The sequence below is a fragment of the Thamnophis elegans genome, chromosome 1, assembly GCF_009769535.1.
Source record: "Thamnophis elegans isolate rThaEle1 chromosome 1, rThaEle1.pri, whole genome shotgun sequence".
Lineage (NCBI taxonomy): Eukaryota > Metazoa > Chordata > Lepidosauria > Squamata > Colubridae > Thamnophis > Thamnophis elegans.
In genome coordinates this window covers 152762679-152786470 of record NC_045541.1, presented here as the reverse complement: position 1 = coordinate 152786470, position 23792 = coordinate 152762679, and the positions used below count along the sequence as shown (strand labels likewise).

Here is a 23792-nt window from a genome sequence, read left to right as displayed (position 1 = left end):
CCAAGGCTGGGAAACCTGATCCAAAGTATGGAATCTTGCAGATTATCAAGAGTCTAGTCCCCCTTACATGTCTAGCCTCTCTTATCTGTCTATCTCCTAATTGTCCACTTCCTAATTCACTTTGGGACAACATTGTGTTCTACATTTTTGCAAATAGAAGAGCATCACCTTCTTAAGTCAGAGGAGATATGTAATTCAAAGATGAACAAGTTTCTTGTTCCCCTCAACAATCCTAATACTTGTATTCATATCTAGCCTTTTCTCTAAAGAAGCGTACCTCCTTTTATTTTATTTATTTATTTATTTATTTGTCCAAGAAAATTTTGAACAAAGAAAACAAGAAAATCAAAATGTGACACGGATGACAGGCACACTGGCACATTCTCTCTCTCTCTCTCTCTGTCTCTGTCTCTGTCTCTCTCTCCCTCCCTCTCTCTCTCTCCCCCCTCTCTCTCTCTCACTCACACACACACACACAAACACATACACACACACAAACCACCCTTAGGGACTTCTTAAATATGGAGTGAGGTCCACAGAAGTTAGAATTAAAACTATGAAAGTTTCTTGTTTTATACTTAACATTTAACTAGATAAAGATAACATTTAAGCTGATAGTAAAGCTTGGATAACATTGCACAGTAATTTCATGACTTGGTCATCATAAATTTCATCATTCCAACTTCATATGCTGGAAGAATTGAAATTGTGCAGAGATCAGCCTTCTCCACGTGGGCCAGCTGAGGATGATAGAAATTGTATTCTAACACATCAGTTGAGCTAATATCCTCCTTTCAACTTTCTCTCCATCTTCCATCTCATGCAGGTACTGTTATTTCTCAGTTTTATTATGATTCATGTTTTCCCAAAAGGAACTGCACAGTGTTGTAGAGCTTCTATTTGGTTATTTATAGTTCACTTTGGTTGACTATGGAAAATTTGATATCTCTATAATTTGCAAGATCTCAGAATGAACAGTGAAATTCTAAACTTATTCAATATAATTTTCTTCTTGGTAAATCACTCACTTTATATTGTTCAACAATAATCAATGCTCAGCCATTGGCTAAATACTCAGTCATAAATGTCACATATGGGTTGGTGAATTCCTGTATTGTTTTGATTGAAAGTGTAATGTCACCTAACCAAACCATGTTGAATAAGTATGAGATTCTTACCTTCATGATTGTGAGGGTAGAAAATAGTTCTTACTTCACACCCCAGCTCAGTGTATTGTTAATGCTGATTTATTTTAAATTAACAGATGCATGTTGAACAATAGAAGGTTTTCCTTTTAAGTGATCAGGGTGAGCATTTGGTCCCTTCTGCTGTTGAGATATGCTTATTTTTATCTAAAGAACCTGAAATTAAAGCTTACATACTACTGTACAGTTGTCCTGTAAATAATCTGCATGGTTAAGATGAGATAATTTAGCTTTTATTTGTATGTATGTATGTATGTATGTATGTATGTATGTATGTATGTATGTATATTCCATTTTCCTCTCCCAGAATCAAGAGATAATGGTTGAACTTATAGGCAAGACTCCTAATAAGTAAGTCGCTGTTTTCTTCATGGAAAACAAATTAAAGATTGAAAAATTCATCTGCAGTGCACAATGTTAATAATATTTAACTTTTAATCTTACTCAGAAGGTTAGGAAACCATTCTTGTATTTTGAAAAAATACAAACCTTCTCTCTCAAATGATTTATTGTACAAATACAGTATATAAATAAAATAGAAATGAATGAATGTATACTGTATGATCAAAAATGCATATTGCAACCAGAATATTTAAAACTTGAGAGATTAATAAATAAAGTATCATGAACTGTTTTGATCTGAGTTTAGGTATATTAATTTAATACTTATTCTTCAAAACCTACCAGGGTTTTGCAAGAAATGTCTGGGCAGGTGGGTGGAGCCTCCTGCTGCCGCCACTACTGGGCAAACTGGGAGCAACCCACCTCTGGCTGGTGAATATAGTAGTTAATAGAGTAATTAAACAAAATGAAAATTATGCAAATTTATTGTACCCTTGGCTTGGTTAGCAATAGCAATAGCAGTTAGACTTATATACCGCTTCATAGGCTTTCAGCCCTCTCTAAGCGGTTTACAGAGTCAGCATATTGCCCCCAACAACAATCCGGGTCCTCATTTTACCCACCTTGGAAGGCTGAGTCAACCCTGAGCCGGTGAGATTTGAACAGCCGAACTGCAGAACTGCAGTCAGCTGAAGTAGCCTGCAGAGCTGCATTTAACCACTGCGCCACCTCGGCTCAGTTACTTGTGCTTGGATTGTTTGTTTGTTTGTCTATTAACTAAAGAGTAAGCATTGGAAAATGCCTTGTCATTCATCACTTAAGTTCTTCATCACTTTATTATAGTTCCAAATATCTATTTATACATTTTTCAATATTTCAAAATTGGATTTTCACATAAACGTTTTGTGTTAAGTAATAGCAGATCATTGGCTGCTATTGATGCCCTGACCAGAATGTAATCATAAAACATAATTCACAATTGCAAGGGAAAGAAGCAACCATATTTTAAAAAATCATTTAAAAGTTATACTATCTACATGCATATTCTGGAAAGATACAACATGCCCAATCTTATTCCTTTAGGGAGGAATCCTTGGGATATGCTCCTCCTCTCCACCAGCCAAGGAACTCATAGTTCCTAAGTACGTACATTCTGTACACATTTATATATGGACAACTTCATTATTGTGCCAGGTCATCTGTGACAGTATCAAGTAGCTTCTGGAGAAAATATAGGACAGGATAGGAATAACATACTATTACTAAAACAGTTGGGGAAATGCTTCCTAGATACTATTTAAAGACTCTATTCCTTACAAAGATTTAGCTTGCATACAGAAAATGTAGACGCATCAATTCCCCCAAAATACTGTATATGCAGACTCCACTACCTACACCTGGGAAGCAGGCTGTCTCTACAGAGCCTGAAAGGAACAGCTGTAAATATATTTAATCAAAATGGTCGGCTGTGACCAGGGGGCATTTGCCCAGGTTCGCCTGGTCCGCCAGTTGCGGCCCTACCTAGGACCGGGGGGCTCTCACAACAGTCACTCGAGCCCTTGTGATCTCTAGACTGGAATACTGCAATGGGCTCTACATGGGGTTGCCCCTGAGGTGCATCCGGCGACTACAGCTAGTCCAAAATGCAGCCGCGCGAGTGATAGTGGGCGCACCGCGGTTCGCCCACGTTACACCTGTCCTCCGCGAGCTGCACTGGCTACCTGTTGGTCTCCGGGTGCGCTTCAGGATACTGATGACCATCTTTAAAGCACTCCATGGTAGTGGATCTGGGTACTTGAGAGACCGCCTTCTGCCGATTACCTCCCTAAATCGACCAATTAGATCGCACAGATTGGGCCTCCTCCGAATCCCATCTGCCAGTCAATGTCGACTGGCGACCACACGGAGGAGAGCCTTTTCTGTTGCTGCCCCGACCCTGTGGAACGAGCTCCCCATGGAGATCCGTACCCTCACCACTATCCAGACCTTCCGCGCAGCCCTCAAGATCTGGCTCTCCCAGCAGGCTGGGATAGGTTCCAATACCCGCCCGAGTGTTTGATTGCTGAATGAAAGTTGTGTTTTATTATTTTTCTTGGCACATACTGTTTGTTTCTGACCTTGCACCCCCTCCCCTGTGGTTGTAAGCCGCCCTGAGTACCCTTAGGGAAAAGGGCGGCATATAAATCCCAATAAACCTTAAACCTTAACCTTAAACCTTGACAAGCAGACCTATAGTGGCTTTATTAATGGGCCTAATCATTTAATGATTTAAAACTCTCTGTAGCAGTCCTTAGTGCTCAGCACATAAAATGCTCATTGATGCAGAAGCATTGTTGGATGTTTGGAGATGAAGCTTGTGTGTTAGGCCACTACTGTTTCTAATGGGAAGTAGAAATGAAATCCATGCTATATGGTAGATGCCATAATTTCAAATGAAAATCATCAGGACCCTGGATTAAGTGTATTGTTTTTGGGGTACTGTTGATATGTTTCTTTTTGTTTTGTAACTTTTATTGGCACCTGTATTTACATACATTGCTAAGCTAAACCTTTTCCGTTGATTTTTTTTTCTCGGAGACTGAATTTTTTCACCAAATTTTCTTAGTAATCATGGAACTATGAAGTTAAAACTGTAAACTGTTTTCAGAGGCTTCACAGAACCAGAACATAAATAGAGATCAGAAAGTAAGAAAAGTATTGCTTCATTACATGCTCATGTGCACATTACAAGTCTCTGAAAAAGTCAGCAGCTAAGGTAAGATGTGTATCAAATCAGGCTTATTACATCAGTTAAAATTTCACAGATCATAAATACCATTCACTCTCTACAATACTTCACTTAGATGTTAATTCAGTACAGTAATAAAATGTGCCCAAGCCACAATCTAGGCAAAAATACTAGCAGGAATAACACAATTTATTGGTAGTGACAAATCAAGGAGTCCTTTTAAGTCTGCACAGTCAGTTATCTCCAAGGGACAAGCGGTTCTTCATGTGGGCAGAAGGCAAAAAGCAATATCATAGTAAATTCATGTCAGTTGGGTACTTACACGAATTCAAATAGCTCAAAAAGGGACACTCAACCCATAGATTATTGCAATATTATTGCATATTTCTGAATGGATTTGTTGAAAAACAGCAGAGAAGAAATCATAAGAATTTGAAACTCAATATTATCTTCAATTAGCTTCTTTAAAGTCTCACTGGAAACAAGTTTATGGAAGAATTCATGCCTCTGTCATAGTCTAATCTCACTTAATATTTTCCTAGATGTTTTGTTGCAATTAGAATTTCCTGTCTAAATGGTGAACAGCTACATTCTCAGGCAATTCTGGAACCTGGAATCTCACACATCTGGAGGAAAGAAATTGGGGAAGTTGTTCTAATTGGGAAGTTAGTACAGTGGCTTAAAGTATTGATAAAAATTTGCTGGGATGAGTTCGTCACCAAGTTATTTTTCTTATTCGGAGTAGGATGAACCTGAGCTTCAGTAACCAAACAAAACTTCAGGTCCACCTACTACTGACAATAATGGAATTTACACATGGATAACTGTGGTTCTGAATGACAGTGTGCATCTGCTTTGGAATTCAAGCATCATTTTATATGAGAAACCCTATAAGAGAAAATGCCCAAAGGAGCAAAGAACTTACCACATTTCATCATCCCTACTTCGTAACATTTCCGGAGTCGGCAGGCCTGGCAACTTTTGCGTCGGTTTTTATCTATTGTGCATTGGTTTGTCGCCGGACAAATATAATCATTGTGCCCTGGAGAGAGGGATAAAAGAAGGTACATTTTAAAAAAATTACTGTGATAAAGTCTTAGGTTTCACCCTTGCTTTTGAGAAAGGTATTTTATTTCTTGAGTTAACTACTAACTGGTTAGATTTTCCTTGTAGAACCCTTAGAAAACAGCCATGTGAAAGGCTTCCAATCCCAAAAGAAGGCTGAGTCCTGCAGGCTAAGATGACTGCGTACTGAACAGAGGAAGAATGACCCAGAAGAGTCACCTGTGTCCTTGAGCTAACAAAGAGCATCTTAGCAACACAGAGCATGGAAAATATATTCTCTGTATCCTCATTCAATGTAGATGCTGTTTTTTAGGGCTGTGTGTTCCTTAGGGCTGCCTCCTTGCATTACTTTGCTTAAGCAGAGCACTTAGGATTGAAGCTTACAAATTGAGAAGATCCAGAATGAACATGTCCTCCAACTAACAAGCAGCCAGGGAAAGAAGGATCTTCTTAGATGCAGGAGTGCTTAAGGAAAAGAATAGAATAATAGAAGTCTTATACACCTTTGAGAACTGATTTCAAAGGCTAGCCGATAGAGAAATACAGCTGTCGGGAATACATGCTGTTGTCAGGCATGTAAAGGGGCTAAAGAGCAAGGCAATCTGTACGCTTCAGTTCCTAAAATGAAAGCAGCAGATGCATTTTGAAAGACCCTTTAGTAGAAACAGGCAAGCATTGTGGCAAGCATGTCATAGAAAAGGACTGTGATCAGCAAAAGAGGCTTTTGTTTTATTTTTGCAAACTACATGAGAGAATTAAAATATTTCCTTTTATTTTGGTAGGTTTCTTATCCTTGGACTAGAATTAACCTCTCTACAAAGATTCAGTAGAGACCAAGGAGAGCCTGGAAAGACAGTTATTTCCTTCTGTGGAGAAGTAGAGAAATGCCAATTTGTGGGAAAAGTTCATATATTCCCACCATTTCATAGTGAGAATTCCTCAAAGCAGATGGTTTTTCTTAATTTATTTGACAAGCAGGCTCCTTTTTAAAGGGGAAGTTGATGATACAAATTCTAGCTGAATGATAGTGAAAGCAAATCATAGCTGTTCAAAAATGAAGGCAAATGAAGGCAAGTTTCTTAGTGACATTTTATCTCAACCTTTGTCTGGAGGTTATACTGTATATGATGTTTGGGGTTCAATGCCTGGACTTAGACCATGATGTTCTGAGTGAAATGTTTGATAAACATCACGGTCAACAGGAGGCTATGGCCAAGTTTTGCTGACTTAGTTTAGCCTAAGAATGATTGTGAATATGAGGAAAAGGAAAAATATCATGTAAAAATAAGTTTTACCATTCTACCTCCCTATCTTCTTAAGGATTACAATAAAAATCTTCAGTTATGTTAAGAATAAAGAGAGCTTCTTATTAGATTTTTATTATAGACTTTGGCTACAGAAATAAGAACTTAACATGCATTAAAGACCTAGATGTGCATTACAAAAATGATTCTATATCTCTTCTTATACTGTAGATGTGTCGTCCATTACTGAATCTCAGTGTCCTAATAAAATATAGCTCTATTTAACAATTAACCAGTGGAATGGCTTGTCTTCAGAAGTTGTGGCTGCTCCATCACTGGAGACTTTTAAGAAGAGACTGGACTGCCACTTGTCTGACATGGTATAAGGATTGGTATAGACTAGAAGACCTCCAGTCCCTGTCCAACTCTGTTTTTTTATTATAATTTTATTTCATCTGTTTTCCTCACCTTCAGGTTTATAAGCTCTAACAAGCACACATATAAAAGTCCAAAGTGATAGAGACAGATTTGATGGTTACTTGGAGGGAAACAGGGTGGAAAGAGAAGAATACAACTGCAAATCACTCCTTCTCCCTGAAAACCACTCGCCCATTTCAAATCTGCTTCCAAAATGGCCTCTTGTGAGGAAATGTAATAGTTTTCTCACATTATTCAGAGATGTCATTCCAATTAAAAGGAAGCTTGGGCTCTATCAACTTTATCGTGTTTGTGCATTTAATGAAGGGGCTGGTTTATACATTGATGCTGATACCAAAAAGGACACAAAAAACCCCAACCCAATTTATTATTTGTAGAAAAATCTGTTTGGTAAAAACTGCTGAACCCTTTTTGGAAAACACAGTCTGTGTAGAACAGATGTGATCTCAGTGTTTGGCCGTGAAGGTTGATTATAATCAAAGTTCCCCTGGAAAAAAGATAAAAAATGTTGCTGTGCCAGGTCTCCAACATATGTCATGGCCTTCAAAAGGTTATCTTGTCCAGTTCTAAAGTGTAGTTTACCAAATCATATGCCAGGTAAACACTTTGCTTTTTTCAATTACCTTAATTTGTTGCATCCAACGTCATACTGTTCCTACAGATCTGAGACTTAACATTCCTAACTCCAGTTACCCTGGAGTAAGTCCTATTGAAACAATGATATTTTCTTAATTGGAGACATAGATAGTAGAATAAATATGGGAAGGAATTTGTCCTGGGATTGAAAGTACATAAATATTTTTGAAGTGAGCAAAAAAACTGAGAAAATGTACATAGAATCAAACTGTGAGATTTTTCATAATTGCCACTGAAAGTAGGTCTTTGATTTTAATCAGTAGATTCCATCCACTAGCTGATATACTAAAGGGAAGAAATGAATCCAGTTTTAATGGTAAATCTAAAAATGAAGACTTCCTAGTACTTTTACATATTTTGAGTCTACTGTTTTAATATAATTGGGAATGAAAAGGAAATCTTAATTGGAATGTACAAGAAAATGCTCTTTGATCACTTTTTTGATGATGTTCCATTCCATGTTCATTTTTTAAATTTATTAAGCTTATAGGCCACCTATCTCACCAAAAACAACTCTAGGCAGCTTACAATCATTCAATAAAAATGCCATATAAAACATTAAATAAGAAAGAGAGATCTTAAATTTAAAATTTAAGTAGTTAGCCGTGCTTCAGTGATTAAAAAACAGAAACTCTATAAGATGTTATTAATAACAAGAAGAAATACAGTGATGGGTAATTAATGCTAAATTATTAGTAACTATACATAATAATTCAATTTATCATGCACATTACTAAATCTCTTCTAAAACCTCTCTTAAATGCTGCAACAATCATGCAGATGGTATAATATTTTAGTTGTTTGCTTGGCTGGTGTTAGGGAGTTTCAGCTTGTGTACTGTCCCTTAATTTCAGGTGCAAGATTTCCAACATATTGAGAAAGAAATACCCAAAATTGTAAATAAAATCCAAACTAAATTCACACTTTGTTTTGGAAGGGGAAAAAGGAGAGAAACTCCTCCTAAAATAGGGGGGGAGTTAAAAATCCAGTTCTGCAGTATGTGTAGTTATAGTATGCCCTCTTCGAATATTTGCTAATGTAATTAAGACTGGAGTCTCAGGGAGGTCTGCGGGAGGATTTAGTCAAAAATTTCAAATGTTATTTGTAACTACGTAATTGAAGTGCTGCCTCTTTTTTGATTGCATCATGATCCGCATATGAAAGGAGAGGGGTCTTGATGCTGTCTGTCATCTTGACTCCATTGCCTCTCCTCTGCACACCTTCCTGGTTGCTCTGTGTAATTTATCTTCATATTCTTACAAAAATCATTGCATTCAAATGATTGCTTTCCTGGGGATTTCCTGTTTTCCCTACCTTGGATGCTTTCTTTTGAAGAAAGCTTTACAGCCTTCACATGACCAAACCCCATAATGATATCCAGATGCATAATCGCTACATACAGCACAGAAATGTGCATCTCTTTTTGAACCAGGGCTGTTTGTGGTGGGACTGGTACAGTCACTGCTGCTGTTTTTTTTTTTCAAGGTGTCTCTGGTGGCAGAAAAGGAGAAAATCTGTCATCAAATCATACAAAAGAATGTGTATTTTGCCTCAACAATGTTCTTTTTTATTTAAATCATCCACATGAAGTTTTGCAGAGTGTGAATTGCAGGAAAAGAAAGCTTGAAATTACAGAAACTTGCATGGATTAGAGTAATAAAAAATATAATACTTATTCTTCAGTACGCGCCACAATTTTGCAAGCTATTAGAGTATGTAATATATTAAAAGGGAGTATTTGATAAGCATTAGGTATGTGAAGTCAGATGTTATGTTAGATCACAACTATCACATTCTCTTCCCAATCACACTAAGCAGTTTATCTTGGTCTGATGAATATAATAATTAGCACGGTGATTAAGCAGAATGAAGATTGCGCAATGAGAAGTTTATCATTCACATGCAAAGTTACTTGTGCCATATTGTTTGGCCAAGTGAAGCAATTTCTTAGACAGGAAAAATCATACCACAAAGAGTATTAATTGCAAAGCATTTGTATTAGTTGTTTTATTCATTCATTCATTCACTTTTATTATTTGATTTCTTATTCTATTTTATTGCCAGGGACAGGAACAGGTGCTTCTATGATAAAAAATTATGTCTGGTCTTGAACAGTATACATTTTATATTGGGATGAAGGGAGGTGATTCCATTTGTTGTCCTTGCTAGAGATCTCTGGTTGTTGCCTGGACACATTCCTCCAAAAAATGTGCAAGAAATAAGCTTTGATCCACCAAATCAGAAATTTGATAAATACAAGAACTTTTTAAAAGACTAATACACACATTTTGTTCCTTTTTGAGGCCTTAAATATTGCTTTAGCTGCACAGTCATCAATGGGGAAAAAGAAAGTGTGTGTGTGTGTGTGTGTGTGTGCGCGCGCACGCACGCACGCACGCACACACACACACACACACACACACAGAAAAGAGGATTTCACTTGTAATCAAACTCTTCAAATGTTTCAATCACACGGTGAATCTTCCCTCTCAGTGTTTCTCAAATTTGGCAACTTTAAAACATGTGAATTTCACCTTCCCCATGCTGGCTGAGAAATTCTGGGAATTGAAGTCCACACATCTTAAAATTGCTAAGTTTGTTAAACATGGCTCTAGCTAGCCAGACTTTAATTCATTCACACACATATCCCAGAATTTCCATGCTTACATTTACACTTCATAGTACATATGTATTACAGTCTTTACTTCAGAGACAAATCAGGTGTCCTCTATTCTTTCTTGAGTAAAAGGAGATTTGATAGCCTTCTACCTTTCTTGTCAGTGATGAGTGACAATGTGCAAATCCAAAAAGGATTTGAAGAGCAGATGAGCAGAAGAGAAGCCACTACATTCAGAAGGCCACATATAAGCATCCAGATAAATGTAGGTTTCTGAATTGTAGCAAATGTCTCTGGGTTTCAGAAAGGAGAAGCTTAAGAGAGCATGTATCCTTTAAAAAATTATCTTCCAACTGAAGCAGAGTTTTATATTTCACATTTGAAAACAAAATCCTTCGTTAGGAAAAAAAAATTAAAAAAATAAAATAAAATGCCCTATGCTCATTTAATCAAGTAAAGGGAGGGGCCAGCTCCATGTAGTTCATATTCTTCCCATCTTTGAACTTTTAATTTAAGTTACAATTCATGAATTTTCAATACCACAATCATTGTTTCCATGGCAATAAATTGATGTCATGAACACAGCATTAAGACGGCACCACAAAAATGAAACAGAAGGGGAAGTGCAACTGTGAAAGAGAATGTGTTCAAAGGCAGAGCATTTTGAAGATGAGAAATCACTCATTACACTTACCCTTCAAAAGGAATGGAGGATTTCATTGCACAATAAAATATATTCTCTGGCTTGTCAAGGAACTAAAAGAGCGTCCCGTGCAGCCTTCTCTAACTTGTTCCTTACAGATGTGTTAATTACTATCTCCCATGATATCTGGGGATGACAGCAATAAGACATCTGGAGGACAGCTTGTTGCAGCTGACTGAGACAGACCTGAAACTGTCTGAAGTCCAAACTAGCCCCATCAACAGCACAAAATTTCTACTCTTACTTCATTTTTATCCTATCCCTTTTCAATAAAGAATCCCCAAATCTGTATGCAGATTCTCAATCATCCAGGTCATGGTTGTCCCAAGATGCTTTTCAAAAAGCAAGAAAGCCTAATTGCTCTCTGAAAAACACCTTTGGGAGTCCCAAAAGCAATACATGGTGTTCTTATCCATTATTTTATAGCTGGCCTCAGTCTTGCATGATAGTGAGAGAGAGTATTTAGTCCAAAGTTCTTGGACTAAATACTTTTTCTTTTCAGGAATGGTCAAAACCATTTTGCTAGCTGAGGCAAAGGGTAAACTGATGTCCTTCACCCATCTCATGCTGCTAAGGTGACTGGACTACCAGTCTTATTTTAATCCACATGATGTGCTGGTTTCCTCTCCATATCCAAAGTCAGGCCAGCTAAGAAGGACAGAACATGTTCAGAGTACATACAATATTATCTTCTAATAAAGCAGGTTGACACAAAGAAAGTTCAGAAGGAAGAAGTCAGTCTTCCTCCAGGCAGGGGTGGAGGTGTTTCAATATGCCTAATAATAGACCAGCTTGGCTCCTCATCCTATCTTCATTCAGGTATTTCACCGTTTCCTAATTGTTACACAAGGAATCTTCCCATAGTCATTTTATTAGTAAACTGTTCTTGAACAAGTAGACTGTATGTTACTTGAAGAAGAAATTCTATATTATCCAGAAAACTTATCATCCTTTGTCTAGTGACTTTAGTTTCTTTCATAGCCACTAACCTAGTTAAATTTCTATACTTGACAAGATTTCTACCCCAGAGTTCTCTAAAACCATTTTGATTTCTATGAAAACGAACTTATTTCCAAGCACAGAGTTATACAATAAAGCTGAATGATGGGAAATTCACAATAGATACGAATTCTTAACATGCCTCTGATTATAGGGGTGGTTTGAAATCAAATTCTGAGAGCTTCCACAGTTGTTGGAAAATTCCCCTTTAAGCTTAAAACACCTGTTTCAATCTGAAGTAAAGCTATTACAAAGTTGAAACATGTCCAGAATGGCTAGAACACAAAGCTTGGGCATTTAAAACTTCTAACTTCAAAATGCAAAATTAATACAAAATGCTTGGTGCATCTCTAGTAAATTAGATGGAGATTTTTATCATGGGATTAGACAAATTAATGAAGGATAGAAAACCATCAGTGACTACTAGCCCTGATAGTTATATATTTTCTCCAGCATCAGCCCTATGCATGCCAATTTCTGAGGAAAAGAGAAAGGTACAGTGTTCACATCTTATTTATATACTTTCCCTAGTCTCCAAGTTGATCACTGTAGGATCAAAATGCAGGATTTATTTGAGGTTCCTCTACTCCAATTATACTGAGAGTCTGTCATATGCTAATTCCACCCAATACATATGGGAGAAAACAAATGGTCCAGAAAAATAATTCTTCAAGTACAGGATAAGAAAGTAAATTATTTAATAAATATAGCTCCTTTTTTCCTAAAAGAAAAAAAAACCACCCTTGAAATGAGAAATAATCAAATTGAACTCTATTGCTAGCATACATCACAAATACTATGTAGATAGATACAATTTTGCATTATCAAAAACTCAGTAGTATTTTTAAAAATAGTCCTCTTCTGAATATATTTATTGCCCTTTCCCAAGATTTCTGTTCTCTTACATCATCCCCTAAATGTCAAGCCAAATGTCTGAAAGTTCAAGTTTCATCTCAGCTCTGACTTCCAATATTTAAACCTGTGACTGAACTGAGTTCCTATAGTCTCATTTAAATAAGATTTACTTAAGAACATGGATAAATATTAAGAAGTTCTATTTTTTTAATTATTTCAAAGCAGAGAGGCAAAATAGATATCCATGAGGTATCTCTGATTGGCTTTCCCAACTTTGAAGGCAAATTGAAGTTAGAGGAAAGAATAATTTGATCAGGAAATAATTCGTGCTATTTTCCTCATTTAAATCCGTGGGCCTTTCAAGCTGCTATCAAACAGATACCAAGGAAGGGAAAAGGCTTATCATCTTTTAGAAATAACTCTGTTTCTTCACCCCATGATCTATATTTAACTACAATTATTCAGATCTTTTGCCTAGGCATTTTGGACCCGGTTTCTACACTGGACTGAATATTTAGCACTAGATAAATAACGTTTTTTTAAAAATTACCTGTGAATAGGCAAGACATGATCCACAGGTCGGGCTTCACACCAAGGGCTTTTTGGTTGCTCCGTGTATAAAACCGATGATTGACAGTGCACTGTCAGAGGAGAGATGTGGCCAGAACTGGACCACATCATGCTCGGACTCGCCGTCTGCCTTAAAGTGGCATTTTCTGAATCGCTGAAATTGGCCGGAATGTTATAATTCATCATCGAAGGGCTGTAGAAAGCCATGGCTGAGTAGTCAGGTCTGTTCTCCATGTAACAGGATGGAATGTAGATCGGGCTGTGTTCCACAGTCAGAGCAGCCTGGCTGCAGCTGAAAGGGATGGGGGAGCTCTGTTCAGAGATGGCACTTTTGGCTTCTTTTTTACTACATCCGAGATCTTGAATTGGTGGCAAATGAGAACATTCCTTGTGAGACGATGCACAGAGGGACATGCTGGAGTGAGATGGATGCCAAATGTCGCTTTCTTAATCAGTCATCCCCCAACATTTAATCTGGAAAACAGTAAAGATACATAAAATACATTTTTAAAAAGAAAATCTCCCCTTCCTCACTCTCACTTCCTGGCTGTGCACAACTGGGGCAACGATATGAACAGCAAGCAGTTTATCACAGTGGTCTGGCTGAGGAACTCTGGGAGTTGAAGTCCACAGGTCTTAAAGTTGCCAAGGTTGGAGACCACTGGTTTATCAGACCAATGAGTACAGAAACAGTCCTAATCAAACATAAACATGGTGATCCTATGAGAACCAAGAGTTCTGCTGCGTGTGGATGGGAAAGGTGAAATCTTGAAATCTCTCATTCATCTAAAGCAGAGGTGGGTGACTTGAGGATCCAGAACCAGGTTTTAAAGGGTCTTTAAAGGCAAAACTTAGACAAAACTCAGCAGTATGGTTTCCCCCTAATTTGAGGCAAGAAGCACACAAAAACGACAGCATCAATAGCAATATTAGATTCAAGAAAGAAATACAGCCCAGGACTTTCCAGCCCAAAACTCATTAGCGAAAAATAAGAAAACTTTTGCTCTGCCTACATGTCTGCATGATATGACCCAGCTGAATTTAGATCATGGCTTCACCAACTGTTGACTTTTGCCCTTCTAAAAGGAAGTGAGACTTCCAGACTTCCAATGGTTGTTCATCTCCAATCAAAATAATCTAGTAATAGTGACTAATACTGTTAATCTGAGGAAGGGGACAAGTTTTACTGTGAGCACTCAAATATGTCAGTGCAGATATTATGCCACAAAGAAATGATATATGTTCATCCAAGATTCATCCTACCATTGGTAGAACCATGCTGCAAATTTCCAGGGCAGAAATACCCTACCATGGTCATTCCAGGCGCAAAAAACTGAGGGTTGCATGATTGCAATGCTTGTCCAACCCTTAATCCTTTTTCTACCTGAGGTGAAGGGCAAGCTGCCATTTTCACTTCACATACAAGTTACAAAAGTCAACCCAACTGGCAGTTAAATTATACTCTAATGCCAAAAACGGGACAGTGGCCGTGATTACACTTGAAAGTAGTAGGTTACTACAGTTGAAACAGAGCATATAATCCCCACAGCAATCCCTAACAGCACCTATAGATTTTGCTTGTGTTACTTACTAGAACTGGCAGAAAGTATAATTTCCCTGTATTTTTTAAGTATTGATCACAGTTCAAAACAATCATTAACTCCTGCTTTCAAAGCTCCAGACTATATAATGTCATCATCAACAACTTATTTTTGCTCATGGGATTACAAGTAACAAGAGGTCTGACAATAAGGCCATGATGGCACCAAGTGGGTGTTTTACCCCATTTTAAACTTGCTTTCTGGCGAGGTTCTGTTAATATATTGGGTGGGGGGGAGGTGCATTTTAAAATCACAAGGCCTGCTAATTTATTGCTATACTTCCTTGGCATGCTGACTAGGGACCTGGGGGAAGGGAACTGCAAAGGAACCCAGCAGGTTGCAGCACTTGATGTGGGTTCTACAGTAAGCAGTGATGGGTTCTGGATCCCATTGTAACCAGTACGGTGCAACGGGGCCCAGCGTCCACCACATGAATGCGCACAGCACATGCACAATGCAAGCATGCAGCCTTACCTCCTGCAATGCCTCTGTGATGCTCCAGGTGCTTGATGGAGCATCGCGCAGGCACTGTACGCTCTGTGCATATGTGCGGAAGCACCAAAGAGCTCAATACAGGTAAGGAGAGTGGGCAGGCGGGTGGGCCCTCCAGAGCACCATACCAGAATGGTACCCGGTGCTCCTGGCAGGTATGCCCATACGAGGGTGTACTGCCTGCAACCCACCAATGGTTCTAAAGGAATATATTTTCATAGAAGACAATAAATGTAGCTCAGGGCTACACATACGAAAGACAGAGTCTACCACAGAATATCTTCTGCCTACTACAACATCTTCTGGGTTTTTCCTCCAGTAGATATGAGGGTTACCAGCAGTGGTGGGTTCCTACCGTTCGTTTCAGCCAAACCAGTAGTAGCTTGGCAACATGGGTCACTGGAACTGGCAGTGACTCAGGCCTGCCACACCAAACCAGTTCTCCCAGTGGCACCATAGGTGGCACCATCTTGTTTTGGCTTCTGCGCATGCACAAAGCAATTTTATTGTACTGTGCATGTACACACAGCATGCATCAAGCCCGTGCATGCAGCACATCATGAGCGAACCAACAATAGTGGCTGCCGACCCCACCACTGGTTGCCAGAAAGTGTTTACTTTATATGTGTATTGGTTTATTTGCACTGTATATAAATAGTATGCCACCTTGTTATTCTTCAAAGAGGTGTAGTAAATTATATAAATAGAATAGTTTTCATATAATTTGGAAGCTGCCTTGAGACCACCACTTCTGAAGTTCAGAATACAAATCTTCTATCTGGAGTTTGGAATACAAATCTTCTATGATTAGGGATCAGAAACTAAACTGGGACCTAATTGAAAACTACTGTCAGACCTGCCTCAGTCTATCTCCCAGGGAAGTAAAACTCTTGACTCCATTTGGTTGAAGTGAAAAAGCAATTTTACTAAGAGATGTCTGTTGCAGTAAAGTCAAGCGTCATCTAAAGGTTCCATACACCAATACAGAATTAACTCCTGGTTTCTCCTAGCCCTCCCCCACGGTCCATCAGTGTGTACCCAATCTGACACTGCCAAGAAGTTTTGGAAAACACTGAGGTGTTTGGGCTGGTGAAATTCCACTCTCCTTGATCAGCATGCCAGCATGAACCGGATTCCAAAACACTCTGTTTTTTCCTCAACTGTCTGTCCTCCTCCCAATTTCCCATCATAAAGGTATGCAACTTTATTGCCCCTTTGTTCCCCCCTCCCTTCCCCAATGATGGCAGAATGCCAAGCTGAAGGTGGTAGACCTGACACTAACACTGGCTTCTTCTCATTCCCACCACTATCACCAACACCCCATTCTATTGTTTAAAAATATTTCAATTCTTACTCTGTCCATCAATATTTGACTTTTTAAATGGCTTTGAGCCCCTTTCCTGCTTATCTCTTGGAGTCAGTCCTAGAGGCACAGAGAAGGAAGATAATGCAGTACGTTGCTCAGCCAGAAATGGAAAGGAGTAAGGGTCATGCCATTAACTGAGATATTCAGATGGAAGGGAGAATAGAAGTGGCCAGGGACTCAGAGTAAACAAGAACTATGGAGATAACGTGCCAACTTACAATATTTAAAGCTTCCTAGTCCCTCAGTCCGAAAAGTTAAATGAAATATGTGATAGAGGCTTTGAGTAGCATAGATAATAGTATTCTCCTGCACATCCTCAGTCATTGAAGCCTACAAAATTCCTTCATTGCAAAGGGCCAGATCTGTAGGACCACATCTCCAGTCATCTCTGCTTATCCACTAATTGTAGCCATATGGGTATCTTCCAGATTCCTTCTAGTAAGTCATGACATCTAATGATACCCAGGAATATGCCTTCTATATCGGGCACTGATCCTATGGAACAGTATCAGCACAATTCCTGAGATTTGGATGACCCTGACTTTCCTGGCTTTTTGTAAAGCACCGAAGAGCTGGCCCTTTCCCTGAGGATTGAGTCAAAGTGTTTAGTTAGCCTGTCTGGATATGGGTGGTATGTTTTTGAATTGCTCTGAGTTTGTTGGCTTTTAAATTGTTTTTTAATTGTTGCTTATTTATTATTGTTAGCCCATCCGCATTGTGTGTCAAGTAGATGGCCATCTGTGACAATGTGCCATGGAGAGCCTACAGCCTCCACAAACTAGGAATTGGCTTCAGTCTAAATAATTAGGACAGCTAAAAGAGCGTCCATCTCATAGTTGCTAAAGACAGACTGTCTTGTTGGTACAAAATAATAAAACTCCACTTTGCTAGGAGAAAACACTATTGCAGGCAGCAGAGGCTTATCCTTTTATGTCACCAGTCTAACATCTCATCTGATCATTCCAACATTAGAGGTGAAACTGTTTCCTTCAGTTTGAATTCTATCCGTTATTCTGGCAATCTGTTGATTCATAAACATTTGTTGCCAGCATATTTCCCCAATTTTCATTTCATCGTCACTTCTATAAGAGGATGTTGCCTCAGCAGGGAGCTAAATCCAATTGACACTTTAAACAGGCTTGAAGACCAGAGAGATGATGAGTTTTAAGATGCTGAATGGACTGTTTATAAGCCCTTAACCTCATTTTTGCAGTCTTAAACTTTTGCAGAGCTGGGGAGACAGATTGTGGATCCATTGAGGCAGAACAGGCTTCTGTTGCCTTCTGCTGGAAAAGCTCTGAATAAAGCACTGACTACCCAACACTAAGATCACATGCACTAGGGTTTCCTCAACCTTGTGAGCTTTAAGGGGAAATCTGGGTTAAAGTCCACAAATCCTAACATTCTCTGGGATTGGTTGAACATACTTGGAGGGCAATTAGTTAGAAAGGTTAGCCTATACAAGTCCTCTTGTAAAACGTGTTAATTTCTGGACTAGAATTTCCAGATTGAGGTTTTTATGCATTGTGAGTACCATAGAAGGTTTTACTTCCTAAACAGAGGGGAAAAAATAGAGATATGCAGGTAAACATATCATAGAAATTTCCCAGGTGGTTTTGTAGAATCTAGCCTTTGGTTATTTTCTTTCTAGCTGATTAATTTTTAAATCAATACAGGGCAACCAAGAAATAACAGAATAACCCTTAAATGCAGAGAAATCTCTCCCCCACTCCTATTTCCATTATTTTCCAGGCAAAACACCAAAGCAACACATTTGGTGACTTGCAACAAATATTTGGTTTCTCTTTGTCCAGCAAAAAACATATTCAGTTTTCCTAATAACTTTGGCCTGTCATGCCAAAGGAACTAATTACTTTGCAATTTCATAATATCAAAGACATTGATTTTCTTAGTCAATCAAAAGAAGAAGCCAACATGTTTCTAGCGCAAGGGGCTCTGGAAACTCTAGCATGTGAACTTTTACAGATTACCCTTGTGTTTGCAGAACAACTAGGGCTCCAAATCTTATTTGGCTATCCTATTAGGATAGCCAAAATAAAGTGCCCATAAGCTTAATACACATAATGTTAAATGAGCCGAGGTGGCGCAGTGGTTAAATGCAGCACTGCAGGCTACTTCAGCTGACTGCAGTTCTGCAGTTCGGCTGTTCAAATCTCACCGGCTCAGGGTTTGACTCGGCCTTCCATCCTTCCGAGGTGGGTAAAATGAGGACCCGGATTGTTGTTGGGGGAAATATGCTGACTCTGTAAACTGCTTAGAGAGGGCTGAAAGCCCTATGAAGTGGTATATAAGTCTAACTGCTATTGCTATTGCTATAAAAAAGTGACCTAGTAGGATATCTAGCAAAAATATTTTGCTATATACAAAGGATCATCTAGATGTCTTACTCAAGTAATTTGAATATCAGTTTAGTTTAGAGGTTTGGTTTGGTTTAGTTTAGTATAGTTTAGTTTAGTTACTTTGAGATCATTATGGCTGAAGATTTAATCAAGTATTAAAATTGTTTTATATTATAATATTGTTTCCGCTAAGTTTAGTTCCCAATGAGCAAAGAAGTACTGTGCACTTATATGTTGGATTTTTTAATGGTCAGATTGTAATTGTTCTCAGAAAGGATATGTTCTTTTTTCCCCAACTCTACCTCAGATTTATCCCCAGCTTGATTATGTTTATTATCTCAAATCTCAGCTAATCAGATAGATAAATGTAATATGGTGCTCTATTGTAACATCTGATCATGCTCAGTAACACTATCATTTGTTGTAAGAAAAAGTTATCCTGATTTTTTCAGGATGGTATTTTAAAATAGTATTATTAAATAATGACTCACGTTTTATAAAAGAGAGTCATTCTTTTTATAAAAGAGAGCCTTCTGGCTATGAGTCCAAAAGACTTTGAAAAATGAACCTGTTTTTGCACAGGGAGCCCCAATTCTGTCAGAGATGGAATATCCCCAGAATTAGCGGGGGATCAAGATTGACCCTCAGCTTGTCGTATCACCCAACCCTCAGCCGTCTCCAGTTAGGATTACTGTAGCCCAGAGTGAACATTATTTCTAATGTTGGCATGTTGCTATAAATAGATGATTTAAATTCAAATCAAATATCTTTATTTTGGTCTTTGCTCAGTCTATAATAGATGATTTAATCCCTATTATGATAAATGTTGTAGAGATGAATATTACTGATATATGTCCTTAGAAACTTTAAGGTATTTCAAGTGTTTAATTTCTCTTTGTCATCTCTTAAGAACAAATCCCACCCGTAAGGAAAGTCTGTAGAATTAGTTCTTTTGAAGGAACAATTGGAAGAAATTGTCAATTCAGTTTCTACAAATTTAAAAAAGAATTTTGTAAGGCCAACTGTGCCAACCTCTGGTCAAATCATTGCAATTTTGTCCAGGACACATAGTATAATTAATCAGCCATTGGGTACATTTGAGAGAAATACTGATGTTTCTCCATCTTTCTTGAATCATCCTACGAAAAGATATTTGTTGATCAAGTTGGCAGAACTATAATTCCACTACAGCTGAAGGACTCTAGATAGCAGGAAGCTGTTCAAAAACATAAACCTGGATTGTTCCCAAAATCAGATTCCCGTTAAAAGAGTTTAGCTTACCTAGACAGCATCTTCTGAGAATAAAATACATCTTAAAAGAGGTTCTAAAACAAAAGAAAATACAATGGTTAATCAACTCATGTGCCTGTAAATTAAGTCTAATTGTATGTTTGTACCTCAATGCTTTCCCCCCATTTATCTGTCTTCATTTCTTTCCCCAGCATTTCTCTATATGCCATATTCCATCTTGCATGTTTGTTTGTTTTTCAGTTAAGCACACAGTGGCCTAATCCAGATTAATCACAAAACAGCAAAATTCCACTTTGATTTGAGTCTACAACAGCAGATAATGATCTTAAACATGCAATGAGATATACCTTTAATAAAATAAATAGTACAAAAGTACATGTTGGTCTTAATTCAGCTGGACCTCCTATTGATTAATTGATCATGTGCTATCAAGTCAGTGTCACCTTTTAGTGACTTCATAGATTGACCTTTTCCAGAATAATAGATGTTCTCATTGTAGCCCTTCAAATTTAATTTTTTCCAACAATGCACCCACTGCTAATACCAAATCCATGCACTATAGTCTTGGTTCTCATCTACTTTTTCTATAGAATTCTCAAGAGAGTTAGATCTTCATACAAAGTATCCAAAATATGATAATTTGAGCCTAGTTATGGATGCCTCAAATGAGAAGTATGGATTGCTTTATTGTATAATCCATTTGTTTGTTTTCAAGATTATCCATGATATTTTCAAGAGTCTTCTCCAGCACCTGACTATGTTTTCCAAAGCTTCATAAGTAACCTACTATGTACTAATGTGCAGCATAATTCCTGACTGCTGGCTTTTAAGCTGATCTTAAAAGCCAGACTGAATTGTAGTCCTGTCTTAGGCATGAAGCCAGCTGGGTGACTTTGAGTAAATCATCCCATCTTTACACAAAGGGAAAAAATAGCCCAGCCTACCAAAAACAGCACCATAAAAGTCAGATTAGGAACACAAGTTGAAATAGGGAAGAAAATGGTAAGTGAGCACCTGTCTATCCTAGACGAGTTCAAATCACCAGGGACCGGATGGATTACACCCCAGGATTCTGAAGGAACTGGCAGAAGAGCTCTCAGAAACACTGAACTATATCTTTCAGAGATCCTGGAGCACCGGGGAACTGCCAGAGGACTGGAAAAGAGCTGATGTGGTTCCCATCTTCAAAAAAGGAAAAAAAATAGATCCAGGAAACTATAGACCTGTCAGCCTGACCTCAATACCAGGAAAGATTCTGGAAAAGATAATCAAGCAATGAATTAGCGAACACCTAGAAGTAAACAAAGTAATAGCCAAAAGCCAATATGGATTTGTCAAAAAAAGGTCATGCCAGACTAATTTTATTGCATTCTTTGACAAAGTGACAAAATTAGTAGACCAGAGGAATGCCGTCGATATAGTTTACTTGGACTTCAGTAAGGCATTTAATAAGGTAGACCATAACCTACTACTAGATAAAGTAGAAGAATGTGGGTTAGACAGCATCACCACCAGATGGATTTGTAACTGGCTGACCAACCACACTCAACATGTAGTCCTCAATGGAACTACATCTACATGGAGGGAGGTATGCAGTGGAGTACCCCAAAGCTCTGTTTTAGGCCCAGTACTCATCAATATCTTTCTCAATGATCTGGATGAGGGGATAAATGGGGAATTCATCAAATTTTCTGATGACACCAAGATGGCAGGAATAGCCAACACTCCGGAAGATAGGCTTAAGATACAGAAGGATCTTGACAAACTTGAACATTGGGCACTATCTAACAAATGAAATTCAATGGTGAAAAAAGTAAGACATTTAGGCAAGAAAAACAAAATGCAAGGTACAGTATAGGTGGTACCTTGCTCAATAGTAGTAACTGTGAGAGGGATCTTGGAATCCTAGTGGACAACCATTTAAATATGAGCCAGCAGTGTGCAGCAGCTGCCAAAAAAGCCAACACAGTTCTAGGCTGCATAAACAGAGGGATAGAATCAAGATCACGTTAAGTGTTAATACCACTTTATAATGCCTTGGTAAGGCCACACTTGGAATACTGCATACAGTTTTGGTCGCCACGATGTAAAAAAGATGTGGAGACTCTAGAAGAGTGCAGAGAAGAGCAACAAAGATGATTAGGGGACTGGAGGCTAAAGCATATGAGGAACAGTAGCAGGAACCGGATATGTCTAGTTTAATGAAAAGAAGGACTAGGGGAGACATGATAGCAGTGTTCCAATATCTCCGGAGTTACCACAAAGAAGAGGGAATCAAACTATTCTCCAAAGCACCTGAGGGCAGAACAAGAAGCAATGGGTGGAAACTAATCGAGAGAAGCAACTTAGAACTGTTACATTACATTTGCAGCACATGCATTGTTGCAATTCATTCCTTTCCTTAATCTCAGAATAAAACAGCTCAACAATGTTTAATTCAGTTTAATTAATTTTTCATATCAGCCATATTAGCCACATAAGTCCAAAAATTGCAATATATAAAATGAATAGTGACAAAAGTGGATGTTACAGATTATAGAACAACTATGTTTAATTGTAATGTAATTATAGCAATTGTGTATGATATAAATTTACAAGATGAAATTCATATGATTAGACAATATTACAGCATAAATTCTGATTGAGTTGGATAATGTTTCTCAGCTTTTACTGACAAATAAAAAACAATATTTTAATTTCTTAACAACAATACTTAATGTTATCAGCTTTATTGATTTACTGATTTGTTATACTTGATATAGTTTTATATAATTTAAAATTCCCCATTAATTTGAATATATTGTTTCTGTTTATATGGAAATACAGTCAATCCAACTATGAAATGAGAAAAATAATTTTAAATGAAATAGTAAAATAGAATATAGGCTCAGGCTAAACAAAGATATTTTTCAATTGCCTAAATCAGCATTCGTTGATACTTTAAAAAGATAAGCCTTGTTAAAAATTCATATATAAATACAGTTGGATGCAAAAGAAAAGAAGCTGCTAAGAAAAAGAGAGCAAAATCTGTTTAACAGCTAAGAAACAGCAATGAAGGAAAACATCTGGCTGTTTCAGTCAGTTTTTTTAAAAAACAGTTAATTAAAATATCCAAATAAATAGGAACTTGTATGTAGAATGAACATGAAAGCAAACATTAAGGGAGAAATTATCTAAGCAAGATTTTTAGATATAGAATCCATACATTAAGAGAGTTGATGAATATGCTAAATATTATAAGTTGCATTTTAGAGAGCTGCAATAGAAAGAAAAGCCATCAAAATCGGAGTAGATTTTGTCAATTTAATGTGGAGTGGTGT

At 37.8% G+C, this 23792-nt stretch overlaps 1 protein-coding gene across 1 annotated transcript in view; it reads right to left on the bottom strand.

Annotated features, from left to right (window-relative positions):
* The window catches only part of ESR2 (estrogen receptor 2), a 53538-nt gene extending 33009 nt beyond the window's left edge, over positions 1 to 20529 (bottom strand). Inside the window, 5 exon segments of the mRNA XM_032237414.1 lie at positions 5201 to 5317; positions 8973 to 8982; positions 8984 to 9149; positions 13383 to 13876; positions 20503 to 20529. Coding sequence (XP_032093305.1) covers positions 5201 to 5317; positions 8973 to 8982; positions 8984 to 9149; positions 13383 to 13816 — 727 coding nt within the window. The 5' untranslated portion in view covers positions 13817 to 13876; positions 20503 to 20529.
* Between the last annotated feature and the right edge of the window lie 3263 nt (positions 20530 to 23792).